The sequence below is a fragment of the Dipodomys merriami genome, unplaced genomic scaffold, assembly GCF_024711535.1.
Source record: "Dipodomys merriami isolate MVZ:Mamm:240054 unplaced genomic scaffold, mDipMer1.0.p SCAF_703, whole genome shotgun sequence".
NCBI classification, from domain to species: Eukaryota; Metazoa; Chordata; class Mammalia; order Rodentia; family Heteromyidae; genus Dipodomys; species Dipodomys merriami.
This window is the reverse complement of record NW_027206295.1, coordinates 474,861-491,034: the sequence shown is the minus strand read 5'-3', so window position 1 is coordinate 491,034 and position 16,174 is coordinate 474,861. Positions and strand designations below refer to the sequence as shown.

Sequence of the window (16,174 nt, the reverse complement as noted above, 5' to 3'; positions counted from 1 at the left end):
CCCCTACACCACGCTTTCGGTTTCCTCTGAAAGGAAAGCGAAACTCAGACCGGGCCCTGCTGGCGCCTGGGCGGGGGGGCGGGGCCGGGCCGCGCGGGGGGCGGGGGCGGGGCAAGGGCGGGGCCAGATTGAGGGGGCGGGGCCGGGCCGCACGGGGGGCGGGGCGGGGCTGGCTGCACGGAGGGCGGGGCCGGAGGGCGGGGGCGGGGCTGGCTGCACGGAGGGCGGGGCGGGGCCGGAGGGCGGGGCCGGCTGCACGGAGGGCGGGGGCGGAGGGCGGGGCTGGCTGCACGGAGGGCGGGGCGGAGGGCGGGGGCTGGGCTGGCTGCACGGAGGGCGGGGCTGGCTGCACGGAGGGCGGGGCGGAGGGCGGGGGCGGGGCTGGCTGCACGGAGGGCGGGGCTGGCTGCACGGAGGGCGGGGCGGAGGGCGGGGGCGGGGCTGGCTGCACGGAGGGCGGGGCCGGAGGGCGGGGCTGGCTGCACGGAGGGCGGGGCCGGAGGGCGGGGGCGGGGCTGGCTGCACGGAGGGCGGGGCTGGCTGCACGGAGGGCGGGGCGGAGGGCGGGGGCGGGGCTGGCTGCACGGAGGGCGGGGGCGGAGGGCGGGGCTGGCTGCACGGAGGGCGGGGCCGGAGGGCGGGGGCGGGGCTGGCTGCACGGAGGGCGGGGGCGGAGGGCGGGGCTGGCTGCACGGAGGGCGGGGCTGGCTGCACGGAGGGCGGGGGCGGAGGGCGGGGCTGGCTGCACGGAGGGCGGGGGCGGAGGGCGGGGCTGGCTGCACGGAGGGCGGGGCCGTGACCCGCGTCTGAGGCCGCTCCGGGCAGCGCCGCTGTTCCCGGAAGTCTGGCCGAGCCCCTCCCCTGTGGAAGGGGGCGAGCGCCCCTGGACCCGGGTCATCGAGGCCGGCCGGGCAGGCCGCGCTGCCGGGACTGGAGGCGCTGCTCCCGGACCCGCGATCCAGGACCGAGACCGCGCTCCGGCTCAGCTGGGGGGGAGTGGGAGGGAGTAGGGTCGGGCTCAGCTGGGGCTGGGGGGGAGGGGGGCCGGGCTCAGCTGGGGGGGAGGGGGGCCGGGCTCAGCTGGGGGGGAGGGGGGCCGGGCTCAGCTGGGGGGGAGGGGGGCCGGGCTCAGCTGGGGGGGAGGGGGCCCGGGCTCAGCTGGGGCTGGGGGGGAGGGGGGCCGGGCTCAGCTGGGGCTGGGGAGGGGGAGGGGGCCCGGGCTCAGCTGGGGCTGGGGAGGGGGAGGGGGCCCGGGCTCAGCTGGGGCTGGGGGGGAGGGGGGCTGGGCTCAGCTGGGGCTGGGGGGGAGGGGGGCCGGGCTCAGCTGGGGGGGAGGGGGGCCGGGCTCAGCTGGGGGGGAGGGGGGCCGGGCTCAGCTGGGGGGGAGGGGGGCCGGGCTCAGCTGGGGGGGAGGGGGGCCGGGCTCAGCTGGGGGGGAGGGGGGCCGGGCTCAGCTGGGGCTGGGGGGGAGGGGGGCCGGGCTCAGCTGGGGCTGGGGGGGGAGGGGGGCCGGGCTCAGCTGGGGCTGGGGGGGAGGGGGGCCGGGCTCAGCTGGGGCTGGGGGGGAGGGGGGCCGGGCTCAGCTGGGGCTGGGGAGGGGGAGGGGGGCCGGGCTCAGCTGGGGCTGGGGGGGAGGGGGGCCGGGTTCAGCTGGGGCTGGGGGGGAGGGGGGCCGGGTTCAGCTGGGGCTGGGGGGGAGGGGGGCCGGGTTCAGCTGGGGCTGGGGGGAGGGGGGCCGGGCTCAGCTGGGGCTGGGGGGGAGGGGGGCCGGGCTCAGCTGGGGCTGGGGGGGAGGGGGGCCGGGCTCAGCTGGGGCTGGGGGGGAGGGGGGCCGGGTTCAGCTGGGGCTGGGGGGGAGGGGGGCCGGGCTCAGCTGGGGCTGGGGAGAGGGAGGGGGGCCGGGCTCAGCTGGGGCTGGGGGGGAGGGGGGCCGGGCTCAGCTGGGGCTGGGGAGAGGGAGGGGGGCCGGGCTCAGCTGGGGCTGGGGGGGAGGGGGGCCGGGCTCAGCTGGGGCTGGGGGGGAGGGGGGCCGGGCTCAGCTGGGGCTGGGGAGGGGGAGGGGGGCCGGGTTCAGCTGGGGCTGGGGGGGAGGGGGGCCGGGTTCAGCTGGGGCTGGGGGGGAGGGGGGCCGGGCTCAGCTGGGGCTGGGGGGGAGGGGGGCCGGGCTCAGCCAGCCTGTTTCTCATTTTTAAGAAGGGCATCATTGCCAGGAGCTGGTGGGGTGGAGTGGGGTAAATAAAGAGACACAGTCAAGGGTCAAGTTTATTTAAAATTCCTCCCTTCACTTTTGAATCAGTCCCCACTTCTTCTTGTCCTTCTTCTCTAGCCTCAGGAAACTCTCCTTCGTCCATTCCCTCTCCCACATACCAATGCACAAAAGCCCGCTTGGCGTACCTTAGGTCAGACTTACGGTCAGGGCGGGCCCGGGCTCCTGCGATGGCGGTGGTGGTGCTTAGCGTGCACACGGCCCTCTGGACTCTGGCTAGGTCCCCTCCTGGCACCACCGTGGGTGGCTGGTAGTTGATTCCCACCTAGAGATCAGAGAAAGAGTCGGCACAACAGAAGAACATGCTCGTCAGCCAGAGGACTCAGTAACACCTGTGCCAGCAAGGCCTGGCGCTGGGTATGGAATGGAATTGTGAGGTCGAATGGGAGAATGGGAATCTGGTGGCTGGAAGAAAGGGCGGTGCTAAGGAGAAAATAAAAGCAAATGGCGCTGGGGATGGGCAAATTGAAGGGCAGGGGAATCTAAAACAGAAAAATAAGATCTAGTGACAAGAAGAAATGCTACTGCAAAACAGCAAGTAGACAAATGAAAGTTCCTATAATAGGAAGGTATCCATTATGGTTACTGAGGCTGGGTCCTGGTGGCTCACACCTGTATTGCTAGCTACTCAGGAGTCTGAGAGCTGAGGATACTGATTCAAAGCCAACCCAAGAAGGAAAGTCTGTGGCATGCTTATCTCCAATTAACCAGCAAAATACCAAAAGTAGAGCTGTGGCTCAAGTGGGAGAATGCTAGCCCTGAGCAAAAAACTCAGGAGCGCCACTCAGGGCCTAAGTTCAAATCTCAGGACTGGAAAAAAAAAAAGCTTTTATCTTTTAAAGACAGAATAATTTATAGAACTAAAGTTGTTATGAAGTTTTGCTGGTGTTGTTGTGTTTTTGGGTTTTGGTTTTCTTGTTCTTTAGCTGCTTTGCTCAAGGCTGGTATGCTACTACCTGCACCCACAGCTCCACTACCAGCTTTTTGGTGGTCACTTAAGAACCTCATGGACTTTTCTGCTCAGGCTGGCTTTGAACCATGATCCCCAGATCCCACCTCTGAATAGCTAGGGTTACAAGCGTGAGCCTCGCTTCAAGTTTATTCTTTCCCATATGTTCATCCCAAGTTTCTCTTACTTATGTTGCAATATGGAAAGTCAGGGATATTCCAGAGCAATAAATTAATCTCTCAGAAGGTTATCTAAGGAGGGCATTTATGTTAGCCACTGGGAAATGGTGCTTCTGGGAAATGCAGAGTCCTCTAAAACTAACGAAGCAAATTGATCTGAATCATGAACCCTAAAAGAATGTGGCCTCACTATTTCAGTTTAAAAACAAACAAAAATGTCTGATCAGTTTGAAACAGCACCAAACTCATGCATCTCCTCTTTCATTCGTTTGTTTTCTGGTTTTTGGTGCAGATACTGGGCTTGAACTCTGGCCTCCTCACTCTCTTTTTCGGCTCACAGCTGGTACTCTACTATTTGAGTCACACATTCAATACTAGCTTTTTGCTGGCTACTTATCAATAAGCAGCTTTTTGTCCAGCTGGGGTGGCTTTGAACTGAGATCCTCAGATTTCAGCCTCCTGAGCAGTTAGGATGACAGGTGTGAGTCAACCATGCCAGACAAACTCATGTATGTCCTAAAATGGTTTAAGCAAACCAAACTTCAACACCATTTGTGTCTCAACTGAAGCCAAGTAAAGAATATTACGTGTGGGGTAAGCCCGCGGCTCCTGAGATCTCATTCTCCCTGTCCTCAGCACCCTCTGCTTCCCTGGGTCATCACCGCTCACCTTGAAGCCTGTGGGACACCAGGCGACAAACTGGATGGTCTTCTTGGTCTTGATGGCAGCGATGGTGACGTTCGCGTCCTTGGGCAACACGTTGCCCGGTGAGCATGCAGCAGGCCATGCACTTGATGACAGTGATGGCGACGCCCACGTCGCCGGTGAGCACGCAGCAGGCCATGCACTTTCCGTGCCTGGGTCGCGCTCCACCATCTGGCTGTTGGGCTCAAAGCAGGAGTTGGTGATTTCAGCCACGGAAAGCTGTTCGTGGTAGGCTTTCTCAGCCGAGATGATGGGCGCATAGGTGACCAGCAGGAAGTGGATGCGGGGATAGGGCACCAGATTTGTTTGGGACTCGGTGAGGTCCACATTGAGGGCCCCTTCGAACCGGAGCGAGGCCGTGATGGAGGAGACGATCTGGCTGATGAGCCGGTTGAGGTTGGTGTAGGTGGGCTGTTCGATGTCCAGGTTCCTGCAGCAGATGTCGTAGATGGCCTCATTGTCCACCATGAAAGCACATCTGAGTGCTCCAGGGTGGTGTGGGTGGTCAGGATGGAGTAGGGCTCCACCACCGCTGTGGAGACCTGAGGAGCCGGGTAGATGGCAAACTCCAGCTTAGACTTCTTGCCATAGTCAAGGGAGAGACGTTCCATCAGCAGAGAAGTGAAGCCGGAGCCAGGGCCGCCCCCAAAACTATGGAAGATCAGAAAGCCCTGCAAGCCAGAGCAAGCATCTGTCTGGAAAGAACAAAGAAAAAAAAAATCACAAAATTGAGTTTCTAAGAATCCCCCAAGAGGACACTATTACCCTTTCCAAGCCTCGACGAAATGAGGAAAACACAAGGGGAAATTTTTTTTTTATATTGAAAGAGGGATGGCAGGAAGGTTTCAGCTTAGAAACGTTGCTAAACCGGGACGATTCAGAGCACAGTGTGATGGAGCCAGGGACTGTACCCACTTGGTGCTCCGACCCGTTATCCCTGTCCTTGTGACAGAGTCTACGGGAATGAATGATCTATGTGTCTCAAGCCAACTTTGGAAGGCGGCTCAGAGTACAGTTACAACAATGTAAACAGAGTCAGGGAATCACAAGGTGTGCATGTTTACGGGGCGCAAAGTGATCACGATGTTTGTTAGTCCGGTAAGCTCCTTTCCCATAGCTTAGCACACTCCTCTCCCAGGCAACACCAGGCCCGTTGGGTAGAGGCCTCCTCCCCACTTCACCTTGAGCTGGCCCTCCTTTGGGAGTTACAGCCATACAAGGCCACAAGATCCCTTAGAGGGACCTTCGAGTCTGGGCAGCAGCCATCCACCCTCGCCCGCCATGAGGAAGCCCCCTGTCCTCACGTCCACACCAGGGTCTCCGCCTCCTGGCCTCGTAGGTTATATAGGTCTCCTCAAACAATGGCCGGCACTTCTCTCTTGTGAGAAGGAGTCTTGCCAGTCCCTTGGCTGGCAATAAACTTTTCTTTGTGCCTGGATATCTGCGTGGCTTTCTGGCAAGGCCTAACAGTATCTTTCACATATGTGGTGTAAAGACCACATTCCAGTCAACCATGCCACCCATCAACTCTCCAGTTATAAACATCAAAGCGAGTTATTAACACCTCCAAACTTCAGCTTTCTCTTGGTTAACCTGGGAACGATGAAAAGCTTTTCCTAGGTTACTGTGATCGTTAAATGACACAGCACAACCTGAGCAAGGATCTAATGTGTAGTGAGTACTCACTGTTGATTCTATCAGAATTAAGAGAACTCATGGAATCACAGAATTCACCCCATGATCATTCAACCCAGTAATTCCACACATCCCACCTTTGAGACTGATGACCCCATCCCCTCAAATGGAGAAAGTGAATATTCAGAACATTTTTCATCCTAACCACTCAGGTTAATTTTTTTCTTAATAATTAAAAAGAAAAAATAATAATAATAATTAAAAAGAAACCATCAAGTCCAATCTTGTGTTTTACTTCAAAAATCAAAGATTAAAAAAAAAAAAAGAGGTTTTGGGGCTGGGAATGTGGCTTAGTGGCAGAGTGCTTGCCTGGCATGCGTGAAGCCCTGGGTTCAATTCCTCAGTGCCACATATATACACACACACACACACACACACACACACACACACACACACACACACACACACACACACACACACACACACACAAGCCTGAAGTGGTGTGATGGCTGAAGTGGTAGGTAGAGTGCCAAAGCAGCTCAGGAACAGTGTCCAGGCCCTGAGTTCAAGCCCCAGGACTGGCAAAAAAAAAAGGGGGGGGGGGATTAGGCCAGTTCTGTGCACTGTAGCCTTGCCCACCAACCCCCAGCCTTGCTGAGACTTACAAGCTTCCGAATACGGTCCAGCACCAAATCAATACCCTCCTTGCCCACTGTGTAGTGGCCACAGGCGTAATTGTTAGCTGCATCCTCCTTTCCTGTGATCAGCTGCTCTGGATGGAAGAGCTGGTGATAGCTTCCTGCTCGGACTTCATCTACCAAGAGAGGGCATCATTAGTAGGCCTTACCACCTGGTTTCTGGGGTAGAAGTTTTCCTCCCGCTGAGATGACCATAGTTCTAGTTTGTGACTCTGAAACGCCACTGACTAAATCTTCAAAAGGCTAAGAGACCTCCGGAGTAACTCTAGCACTGACTGACCAGAGTTTGGGGATGGAAAAGCCAGTAGCCTCAGGATGACAAAAGCATACCAAATGCCAAAGCTGATTTTCTCTCCTTCCCTGTACCGTGACTCCTTTTCTTTATTTTTTTTTCTTTCATGCTGCAAGCTTATATTGGATTCCAGTAATTTAACCCAATTTTATCTGTGTCCAAATGTTCCAGGAATATATGGAGAGAGATTCAGGGTGATCTGCCTAAATCCCAAGCCTTCTAGTGTCCTACCTCATCTCCATCTCAATATGTCAACATGTCCTGCATTAGACATACTAAGCACACACCCTACAGCTGAGTTCCTAGGCATATTCTGGGGTGAGATTTTATTTTTTTAAGTTCCTTTACTTTAAAAAAGTTAAGTAACTTTACTGTTATTATAAAGGTAATGTACAGAGATTACAATGGCATGAGTCAGAGTCTTCTGTTCCCCCATTCTCTCCCAGTCCCTCCCACTGTCTCCACCTACAACTTCACTTTCAGCCATGTCCGGGAGTTCCACGGCTGTACTTTTTCACCCTCCACCCCCCAAAAACACACCATATATAAAGGAAAGAAGACAGAATCACCAAAAAAATAGAGAGGAAGAGAGCCCGTGTCTGTATCTTGGAGGTGGTTTTGACATATCTATGATTGCAGATAAGCGTGAAGAGGCGCAGAGGCCCGGCTCCTTCCTGCTTCTCTGCTAGGAGTGTCCTCTTTGGTTACGCTGCCTTTTAGTAAAGCTAGGATCCAGGTCTTAGTGGAGAGGCTTTCAAGAGATCTTGGCTTGGGAAGGTGGCTCAGGGGCAGAGCGCTGGCCTCGAGCTGAAGAGCTGGGGTCAGCGCCCAGGCCCAGAGTCCAGGCCCCGTGGGGTGGGGGGGTCCCGCCAGGCCCCGTGGGGTGGGGGGGTCCCCGCCAGGCCCCGTGGGGGGTCCTGCCAGGCCCCGTGGGGTGGGGGGTGTCCCGCCGGGCCCCGTGGGGTGGGGGGGGTCCCACCGGGCCCCGTGGGGTGAGGGTGTCCCGCCAGGCCCCGTGGGGTGGGGGGGTCCCGCCGGGCCCCGTGGGGTGGGGGGGGTCCCGCCAGGCCCACCAGGCCGGCCCGGGGCCCGCGCCTCCGGCTGCCGTCTCACTGAAGAAGGTGGCGAAGGAGTCGTCGTCGTCGTCGCCGCCGCCGCGGGTCCGGGGCCGCCGCGCTCCAGGCACCAGAGCTCCGGCAGGCGCCGCGATCGCCCGGCCTAGCCGCGAGCACCGGCACCCCGCTCCCCGCTGCGCACCGCGCGCCAGATGGACAGACCGACTGGCGGACGAACCGAAGGCAGTCAGTCTCTCTCTTGCGCCTGGGCTGTCAGGCCAGGTGACCGCGGCAGGAGGGGCGGAAGCGACGCGGGGCGGGGTGGGTGGGCCCGGGGACACGGAGGGACAGGGGGACACCGAGGGACACCGAGGGACAGGGGGACACCGAGGGACAGGGGGACACCGAGGGACACCGAGGGACAGGGGGACACCGAGGGACACCGAGGGACAGGGGGACACCGAGGGACGGGGGGACACCGAGGGACAGGGGGACATCGAGGGACGGGGGGACACCGAGGGACACCGAGGGACGGGGGGACACCGAGGGACACTGAGGGACAGGGGGACACCGAGGGACAGGGGGACACCGAGGGACACTGAGGGACAGGGGGACACCGAGGGACACCGAGGGACGAGGGGGACACTGAGGGACAGGGGGACACCGAGGGACGAGGGGGACACTGAGGGACAGGGGGACACCGAGGGACGAGGGGGACACTGAGGGACACCGAGGGACAGGGGGACACCGAGGGACGAGGGGATACCTCAAACACCCTAGCAGCCTCACACACAGTAGATGAAATGAGTTGGGGTAGATTTTTATCATGTGTCCAAAGTATCATTTCAACATGAAGTCAATATAAAAACGACCCAGTTCCCCTCCCTCGCTGTTTTTGGTCTTAGTCTTTGGAATCCAGTGATAGTTTACAATTACAGAATGTCTCGGGCTGGGAAGGTGGCTCAGTGGTAGAGCGCTTGCCTTGCATGCCTGAGGCCCTGGGTTCGATTCCTCAGCACCACATAAGCAAAAAGAAAAAAGCCGGAAGTGGCGCTATGGCTCAAGTGGTAGAGCGCTAGCCTTGAGCTGAAGAGCTGAAGGACAGTGCCCAGGCCCAGAGTTCAGGCCCCACAACTGGACCCCCCCCCAAAAAAAAAAAAACTAAAAACCACTAAAAACTAAACAAACAAAAACACAAATTTCCTATTTAGTCGGACCAAGCTGTAAGTCTTAATGCTGTAGTTTCCTTTTTCTAAATAGAAGTAAACTTCCAATCCCTGAAATCAACCCCACTTTCCTGGCATCCATGCCAGCCCCAGCATGGGTGGCTTGTTTGGCCTTGACAGATTCCTGTTGAATGGAGGCCTTCCATCACCTTGGTAACAGTGAACTCTGCATCCACTTGTAAGGACACACAGAAGATCCTGTGGCCATCTCTAGGAGAAACACTAGCATGTTCCAGCTCCTCTCCCCTGAGCTCAAGGCCCCACACTGCCCTGCCCGCTCACCTGATTACCCAGTTCCATTTTCAGCTCATCGGCTTCTGAAGCTGGCCTACTTTTCATGGCCATAAGAGCAGAAAGCCTGCTGGGCGCTGGTGGCTCACGCCTGTAATCCTAGCTACTCAGGAGGCCGAGATCTGAGGATCGCGGTTCAAAGCCAGCCCGGGCAGGAAAGACTGTGAGACTCCTATCTCCAATAAACCACCAGAAAAACCAGAAGTGGCGCTGTAGCTCAAGTGGTAGAGCACTCGCCTTGAGCTGAAGAGCTGAGGGACAGCGCCCAGGCCCAGAGTTCAAGCCCCACGACCGACAAAAAAAAAAAGAACAGAAAGCCTGTACATTATACAAGTAATAGAACAGAAGCAGGGCACAGGATGTAGGAAGGAGACACCTGCTCCAGTGTGGACCAAGGAGACAAGGGTACCTGGAAAACAAAGTTTGCAGGGCAGGCAGGCGTATCGTCGGACCGAGTGGCAGACAGTGCCACACAACAGGCTGCGAGCAGGCTGGAAAACAGCCAAAGACCAAGATCACTTTTGCAATCATAAAAGGCCTGGCTGGCTTTGCCCCATGGTCACCTGGGTGGTTCTGAGCGGTGGGTGGTGACTGCCTTCAGCAGCGGGAGGCTCAGGCTCGCTGAGGGGGGATGGGACAGTAAATGCTTACTTCTATGCAGAGAGGCGTAGGAGACAAGGTTCTTCTGACTTCTACACTAATTAGGGTGCTGCCCTTGGGGGAATTTCAGAAATAAGTTTTTCGGAGAAGTGAAAGGCCAAAGGTCATTTTTCTGAACTTCCAGTTCCATCAACACCCTGACCTTGAAAGTCAACACTTGCCCTTGCCAAAGAAATGGAATGTTCCTGGGACAAACTCCCAGCTCCCAAACCCCTCCCTCCTTTCCCGATGTCCACTGGTATCAGAGGTGCTGTGGGGGGCTCCAGCTCCTCTATTCCCACGTTGCCCCCAAGGCCAGCTGTGAGGTGGGGAGAGGAGGGCTCAGAGCCACAGGAGAGGCCTCCTGGCTCAGTTGCTCTCTCCAGCATGAGCCAGGCTCATTCCCAGGGGGCCGCGTGGCTACAGGAGCCAGACCAGGAGCCTGACCGGCTGTTCTGTACTGGAGGAGGCCAGGCCAGCTGGGGAAGACCACTTAGTCATGGAGGGCGAGTGGGTGGAGATGCGCGAGGGTGAGCTTCCTGATCCGGCGGTAGAGCTGAGCCAGCTGGTAGAGGAAGGGCAGGGAAGAAGGAGAAGCTGTGGGGAAAAGGAGACAGCAGTGGGTGCCCCGCCCACCCCTGGGCTTTCACAACACACGTGGACACTTTGGGTATTTGCGTCCTCTTCAATAAGGAATTTCACTTTCTCTAGGAAATACTTTCTCCACTTGAATTGCAGGCCTTAATTTTACTGGAAAAGGGTCCACATATTTTTTTTTTCAATTTTAAATTTCCTTTTTGGTCATGGAACTTGAACTCAGGGCCCAGGAGCCACGCGGCTTACAGGTGACTGACGTACAGGTGGCCACAGCTATGCTGCTCACAGGGGTCTGCTTTCTTCTTCACACTCCCCTGTTTCCCACATGTTCTACAATGTGTGAGAATTTCATTTACAATTCCATGTTTTGTTAAATATTAACACTTGGACTTTTTTTCAGACATTATGATGAAAAAATTTTTTAAGTGGTGTACAGAGGAGTTACAGTTCAGTAAGTCAGGTGAAGAGGACATTTCTCTGTGGACAATATCCCCGCTTCCCTTGGATGAACATGTTTTGACCCTGAGTTCTAGGTAGACTTTATGCCTGGACAGAGCAGGTACTGAAATGACTGCATCAGCACTGGCTGGGTACTGCTCTCTTTCCAGGGGGGGCTCAGGAAGCAGTGTCACGGGAGATAGCCCCCCAGCATGCAGGTGAGTGTGTGGGGCGGCTCCTGCTCCTCAGGCCCCACTACTCACCTGGGTCAAACCTCACCACCAAGAGACAGAGAATCAGGGCAGCCAGGAGGCTCTTCTTCAAGGGCAGAGAAAGGAGGCGGCTCACTGCAGAGTCCCAAAGCTGACGAAGCAACGTCAGTAGTGATAGGAACTTATGGGAGAATGACCCTGGTCAGGGCACAGAATGTAATGTCAGGGTGGTCAGCAGAGTCAGACTTCCTGGGTCTCAGCTTTGAGACAGATTACAAGAACTGATCACAAAGAGCTGGGCGCCAGTGGCTCACACCTATAACGCTCTCTCTAGAACACCAGGAGGTTAAGGTCTCAGGATGGTGGATTTAAGCCAGCTGGAGCAGAAAAGTCCGTAAGACTTCTATCACTAGTTAACCACCAAAAAATGTGATGGTGAAGTGGTAGAGAGCCAGCCTTGAATGAAAGAGCTAAAAGACAGCACCCAGGCTGAGTTCAAGCCCCAATACCAACACACATAGTAAAAAGTAATGAGGATAATTTTCTCACAAAGCTCATGAGGTAGTTCAAAGGGAAATTTCAAAACCTCTAAAGCTGGGGAGGGGGGAGTGCTGGGGATCAAACTTGGAACCTTATGTGTGCTGGGAAATTGATCTACCACTGATCTACATCCTAGTCCTCCAGAAACATTATGAGGGCATGTTGTATCACCACGTTTTCACGTGCAGACACCTACTTGGCTGGGTAGGCCTGGCATATTTGTGACCCTTTTAAAAGCCTCGTTATTTTTAACCGTCTCTGTATCCTGGCCCGTAGCCCCCACAGAGAGTAACTTCGAGCCACGCAGGGGAATGCAGGTGCCTAAAAACATATGGTGAAGAATTCAAATATCTTAGCTTGTGGCTATCAAGGTGAACACTCACACTGAAGAACAAGGAGTCCCAGTCCTAACAGAACAACCAGGACTTGACATGAAACCCCTCGTGCTATCCTCCCTACTAAAGAGACCAAGGCAGTGGATCTGGCAGACCTGGTGACCCTTGACGCCAACAACCTGCTTGCAGAGAAAACACTGCTACCTCAGCCAGTTCATGCTCTTAAGCACCCAGGGAAAGATACTTCAGAGAACCAGATGGTAGTCTTTTAATTAAGCTGACAGAGTGTGTGTGTGTGTGTGTGTCCTAGGACTTAACTCAGTGTGTGTGTGTGTGTGTGTGTGTGTGTGTGTGTGTGTGTGCAGTGTGTGTGTGTGTGTGTGTGTGTGTGTGTGTGTGTGTCCTAGGACTTAACTCAGGGTCTGGGCACTATCCTTGAGTTTTGTGCTCAAGACTAGCATTCTACCATTTAAGCTACAGCTCCACCTCTAGCTTTTTGGTAGTTTACTGGAGGTAAGAGTCTCACAGAGTTTCCTGCCCAGGCTGGCTTCAAATCACAATCCTCATATCTCAGTTTACCAAATACCTAGGATTACAGGCATGAGCCACCAGCAACTGGCATAAGCTAACAGATTTTTCTTAAAGGTTTAAAAAAACAAAAGCAGGGATATGCTGGGTGCTGGTGGCTCACACCTGTAATCCTAACTACTCAGGAGGCTGAGATCTGAAGATCGAGGTTCGAAGCCAGCCTGGGCAGGAAAGGCCGTGAGACTCTTATCTCCAATGAATCACCAGAAAACTGAGGCGCTGTGGCTCAAGTGGTAGAGTGCTAGCCTTGAGCTCAAGAGCTCAGGGACAGCGCCCAGGCCCAGAGTTCAAGCCCCATAACCGATTTAAAAAAAAAAAGGAAGGTGACTTTCAGGAGACCCAGCAACATGTCTCCAGGAGACTCCCCTCCCATCCTGACTTCAGAGGGTCTGGCTTGGTTTTGTGAAGCAGCTCATCAGGTTTCTATTCTTTAACGTAGTTATCTATATTCTATATAAGGGCTCACTCTCAAGCTCTTACAAAGTTACAAAGGACCTAAGGTGCAGGGAAAGCAGGTGAGTCCCCTCTACGCTGTCACAGAGCCATACATGCCCACCTTCCTGGTTCAGCTTCTGGGCCTCCAGGGTGCCGGAGAGCTTCTCTTTGAGCTGTAGCTTTGCTGCATGCACAGCCTGGAGTACTTCTTCCTGCTGCTCCTCTCCGAAGGCTCTGGAGCCCATCACGAATTCCTCAGCCTCCGACATGCGGCCCAGGGGCAGCAGCACGCGGCGCAAATGCAGCTCAGCCACAGCTCTATATTCCGGAAGGCCTTGGTTGTCTGAGTGCTGGAGCCAGGCACAGACCACATCCAGCACAACTCCAGGTTCTTGCATTTTGCTGTATAAAAGAATGCTGCATCCCCAAATAAAATGCAATCCCCCAAAAGGAAGAGTCAGTGCTCCGCGGTGGGCTCATTCCCATAACCCCTTTGCTTCTCCTATCTAACCCTTCACCATGGAAAGGTGGGATAGGGAGGGGTAGGGGGCAGGGAGATACTAGCTTTTGGAGGGAACTGGTATGGGACAGGAAAAGAGGAAGGCTGACTCGGGAGAAGACAGGACAACTCCGCTCCTGCACTGATCCCAACTGAGCAATAAAGACCTACCACAGTTCCAAGACTTTGGGGGGTAGATCGGGAACCAGGTAATACTGAAGGACCCAGGAGAGCACCTCTCGCCACCGATCCATTTCTGCCAGGGCCTGGATTCCCACAACACACAGGGAGCATTTTACCTCCATGGAGCTGCCAGCAGAAAGACCAACTCGGGTTTAGAAGCGGTCCCCGATCTCCATGCCCACGCCACCCGGGACTGTGCTCCAGCTACCTGGATGACGGGACAGCTAACTTCGCGACCCTCCCCCCTGTATGTGGCCTTGAAAGGTGCCCCACAGGCTGTCCTTTCCCACGCTCACTCCTGGAAGCTCCCGCCTGTCGTCCCAGCTACTCAGGAGGCTGAGCGCTGAGGGTCGTGGTTCAAAGCCAGCCCCGGCGGGAAAGTCAGTGAGACTCTCATCTCCCAGGAACCACCAGAAGACCGGAAGTGGTGCCATATATGTGGCTCAAGTGGTCGAGCGCCAGCCTTGAGCCGAGGGACAGCGCCCAGGCCCCGAGTTCAAGCCCTGGGGCTGACCAAACATAAAAATCAACCCATCAACCAATCCTGGAAGCCTCTTAGATGCACGTCGGCTATGGCCCCAAGTGCATCTCAACGCGCAGGGGGAATACGGCTTGACAGGCAATGGGGCGGAAGGGGGTGTGAGCACCCGCGAAGGAATGGGCTGGGAACCACGCTTCTAGAACCATCTATCCAAGATGCCTCCAGACAGACGGAAAGAAAAGCCTTCAGCGGGCAGAGCCGCGGCCCCGGCCGGCGCCCCCGCGCCCCGCGGCCCTCCCCCCGACCCCCGAGCGCGCCCGGCGGCGGGGTCCCGGCACGTACGCGGCCGGGGCCGGGCCGCCCGCGGGGGGCAGGCCGCGCAGGGCCCGCTCGCAGGCCTCCAGCGCCGCGCCGAAGTCCAGGTGCACCACCAGCAGGTCGCTCGCCTCCTCCAGCAGCAGCCGCGGCGGCGCCGGGGCCGCGGCGTCCCGCCGAGGCTCGCCGCTCCGCCCCGGCGCCCCGGCCCCCTTGAGGGCGGCGGCGGAGGTCGACGCGTCGCTCTTCATGGCCGGCCGGAGCTCGGCGCCTCCCGTCGCCCCCGGGGCCGGACTGAAAGCGAAGCCGGGTTCGCACTTGGATCCGCGGGATCGCCGAGGCCGGCAACCCCAGAGTACCCTCTCCGGCCGTGCCACCTGCGGAGTCGCCTCCGCCCCCAGCCAGGTGTGCGGACGCCGGGGCCTCTGGGAGTTGCAGTTCCCGGCACTCCGGCTGGCCGTTCTCTAGAAGGGCGATGGAGCTGGTTGGACTACAGCTCCCAGCATGCCGCTCGCAAGACCCGTCACAGCCTTGGGAAACCTCAACGTGCCAGCGGGCAGTTGTGCGTCCAGGACCGTGGGCCTTCTGGGATTTGTAGTTCCAAGCTCTCCGAGGTCTCGCCGCTCTCTAGAAAGGGATGGCGCAGGTCGGACTACAACTCCCAGCATGCCGCGCGCATGACCCGTCACCTCCTGGTTGAAACGCGCCGGCGCTCCAGGTTTGGAGTGGGAAATCGCGGCGGGGAGACCGTGGGCCTGAGACAGCGCGGTTCTGGCCGGGACGCGGGAGGCTTCGGTAGCGGGGCTCCCTTCAGCGCTTCTGCGGGAGTGGTGGCTACGAGGACGTCAGGAAGAGAGCCCAGAAAGGCACCCGGCCACTCAGGCCGAGATCGGAGGATCGCGGTTCAAAGCCAGCCCGAGCAGGAAGGCCCGTGAGACTGATCTCCAATGAACCACCAGAAAACCGGAAGTGGCGCCGTGGCTCAAGCCCAGGCCCTGAGTTCAAGCCCCAGGACTGACAAAACCAAAACCAACCCTACCCCCCCCCCCAGCATCCCAGCGGCCGTGTGAGGTGCCCCACCCTAGGCCCTTTTCCACAGGAAACTCCAGAAGCAAAGCAGAGTGCCTGGAAAGTGTGAGTCAGGCTTGGACTGAGGTTGCCAGAATGTTCCATCAGCCTGACTCGGGCAGTGTACAGTGAAGCTTGTTACTGACATAGTGATGGGAGCTGACGTTAGAACTCTGCCTTGAAGAGTCAGGAGGGCCGAGAGCAGCAGGAGATGCGCCTGGGTGCCCTAGGCAGGGCGGGGCTGCACCACCATCCCGCACCAACCCGCAGCCGCAGAAACCCGGCCGCCGTAGCCCCAGCAAATCCCTTGCAATTCCACTTTTATCCGGGAGATGTCAGGACAGCCCTGGAAAAAACAAAACCTTGACAGAAATTTGCTTCACAACTTAGAAAAAGAGATCTTGAAGCCATTTCATTCTACCTGTGCAAGAGGAGACACTATACACTATACACTACCTATTTCTAACCAGACAGCTTTCTTCCCAACTCAGAATCCATGACTGCAAGCTGAGAAAGCACCTACCCTCCTCTCAGCTACTTATTTTGGG

At 57.4% G+C, this 16,174-nt stretch overlaps 2 protein-coding genes across 3 annotated transcripts; both read right to left on the bottom strand.

The window, feature by feature from the left end:
* Positions 1-3: 3 nt before the first annotated feature.
* On the bottom strand, positions 4-9,344 carry LOC138817913 (tubulin alpha-8 chain-like). Its single transcript, XM_070008691.1, is given in 8 exon segments — positions 4-26; positions 749-986; positions 2,286-2,531; positions 4,064-4,578; positions 4,581-4,794; positions 6,400-6,553; positions 7,798-7,973; positions 9,288-9,344. Coding segments are annotated over 8 exon segments (1,623 nt in total).
* Positions 8,462-15,016, bottom strand: LOC138817914 (peroxisome assembly protein 26-like). 2 transcript variants are annotated; one of them, XM_070008692.1, is made up of 5 exons: positions 14,586-15,007; positions 13,751-13,888; positions 13,202-13,497; positions 11,234-11,380; positions 8,462-10,532 (listed from the first exon to the last, which is right to left on the bottom strand). In XM_070008692.1, exons 1-5 carry the CDS (start codon positions 14,807-14,809, stop codon positions 10,429-10,431), a joined length of 909 nt encoding a protein of 302 aa, XP_069864793.1. In that variant the 5' UTR covers positions 14,810-15,007; the 3' UTR covers positions 8,462-10,428. The 2 variants fall into 2 exon arrangements, with proteins under 2 accessions (XP_069864793.1, XP_069864795.1); XM_070008694.1 differs by lacking the exon at positions 11,234-11,380 and having other exon boundaries at positions 14,586-15,016.
* Positions 15,017-16,174: the final 1,158 nt, after the last annotated feature.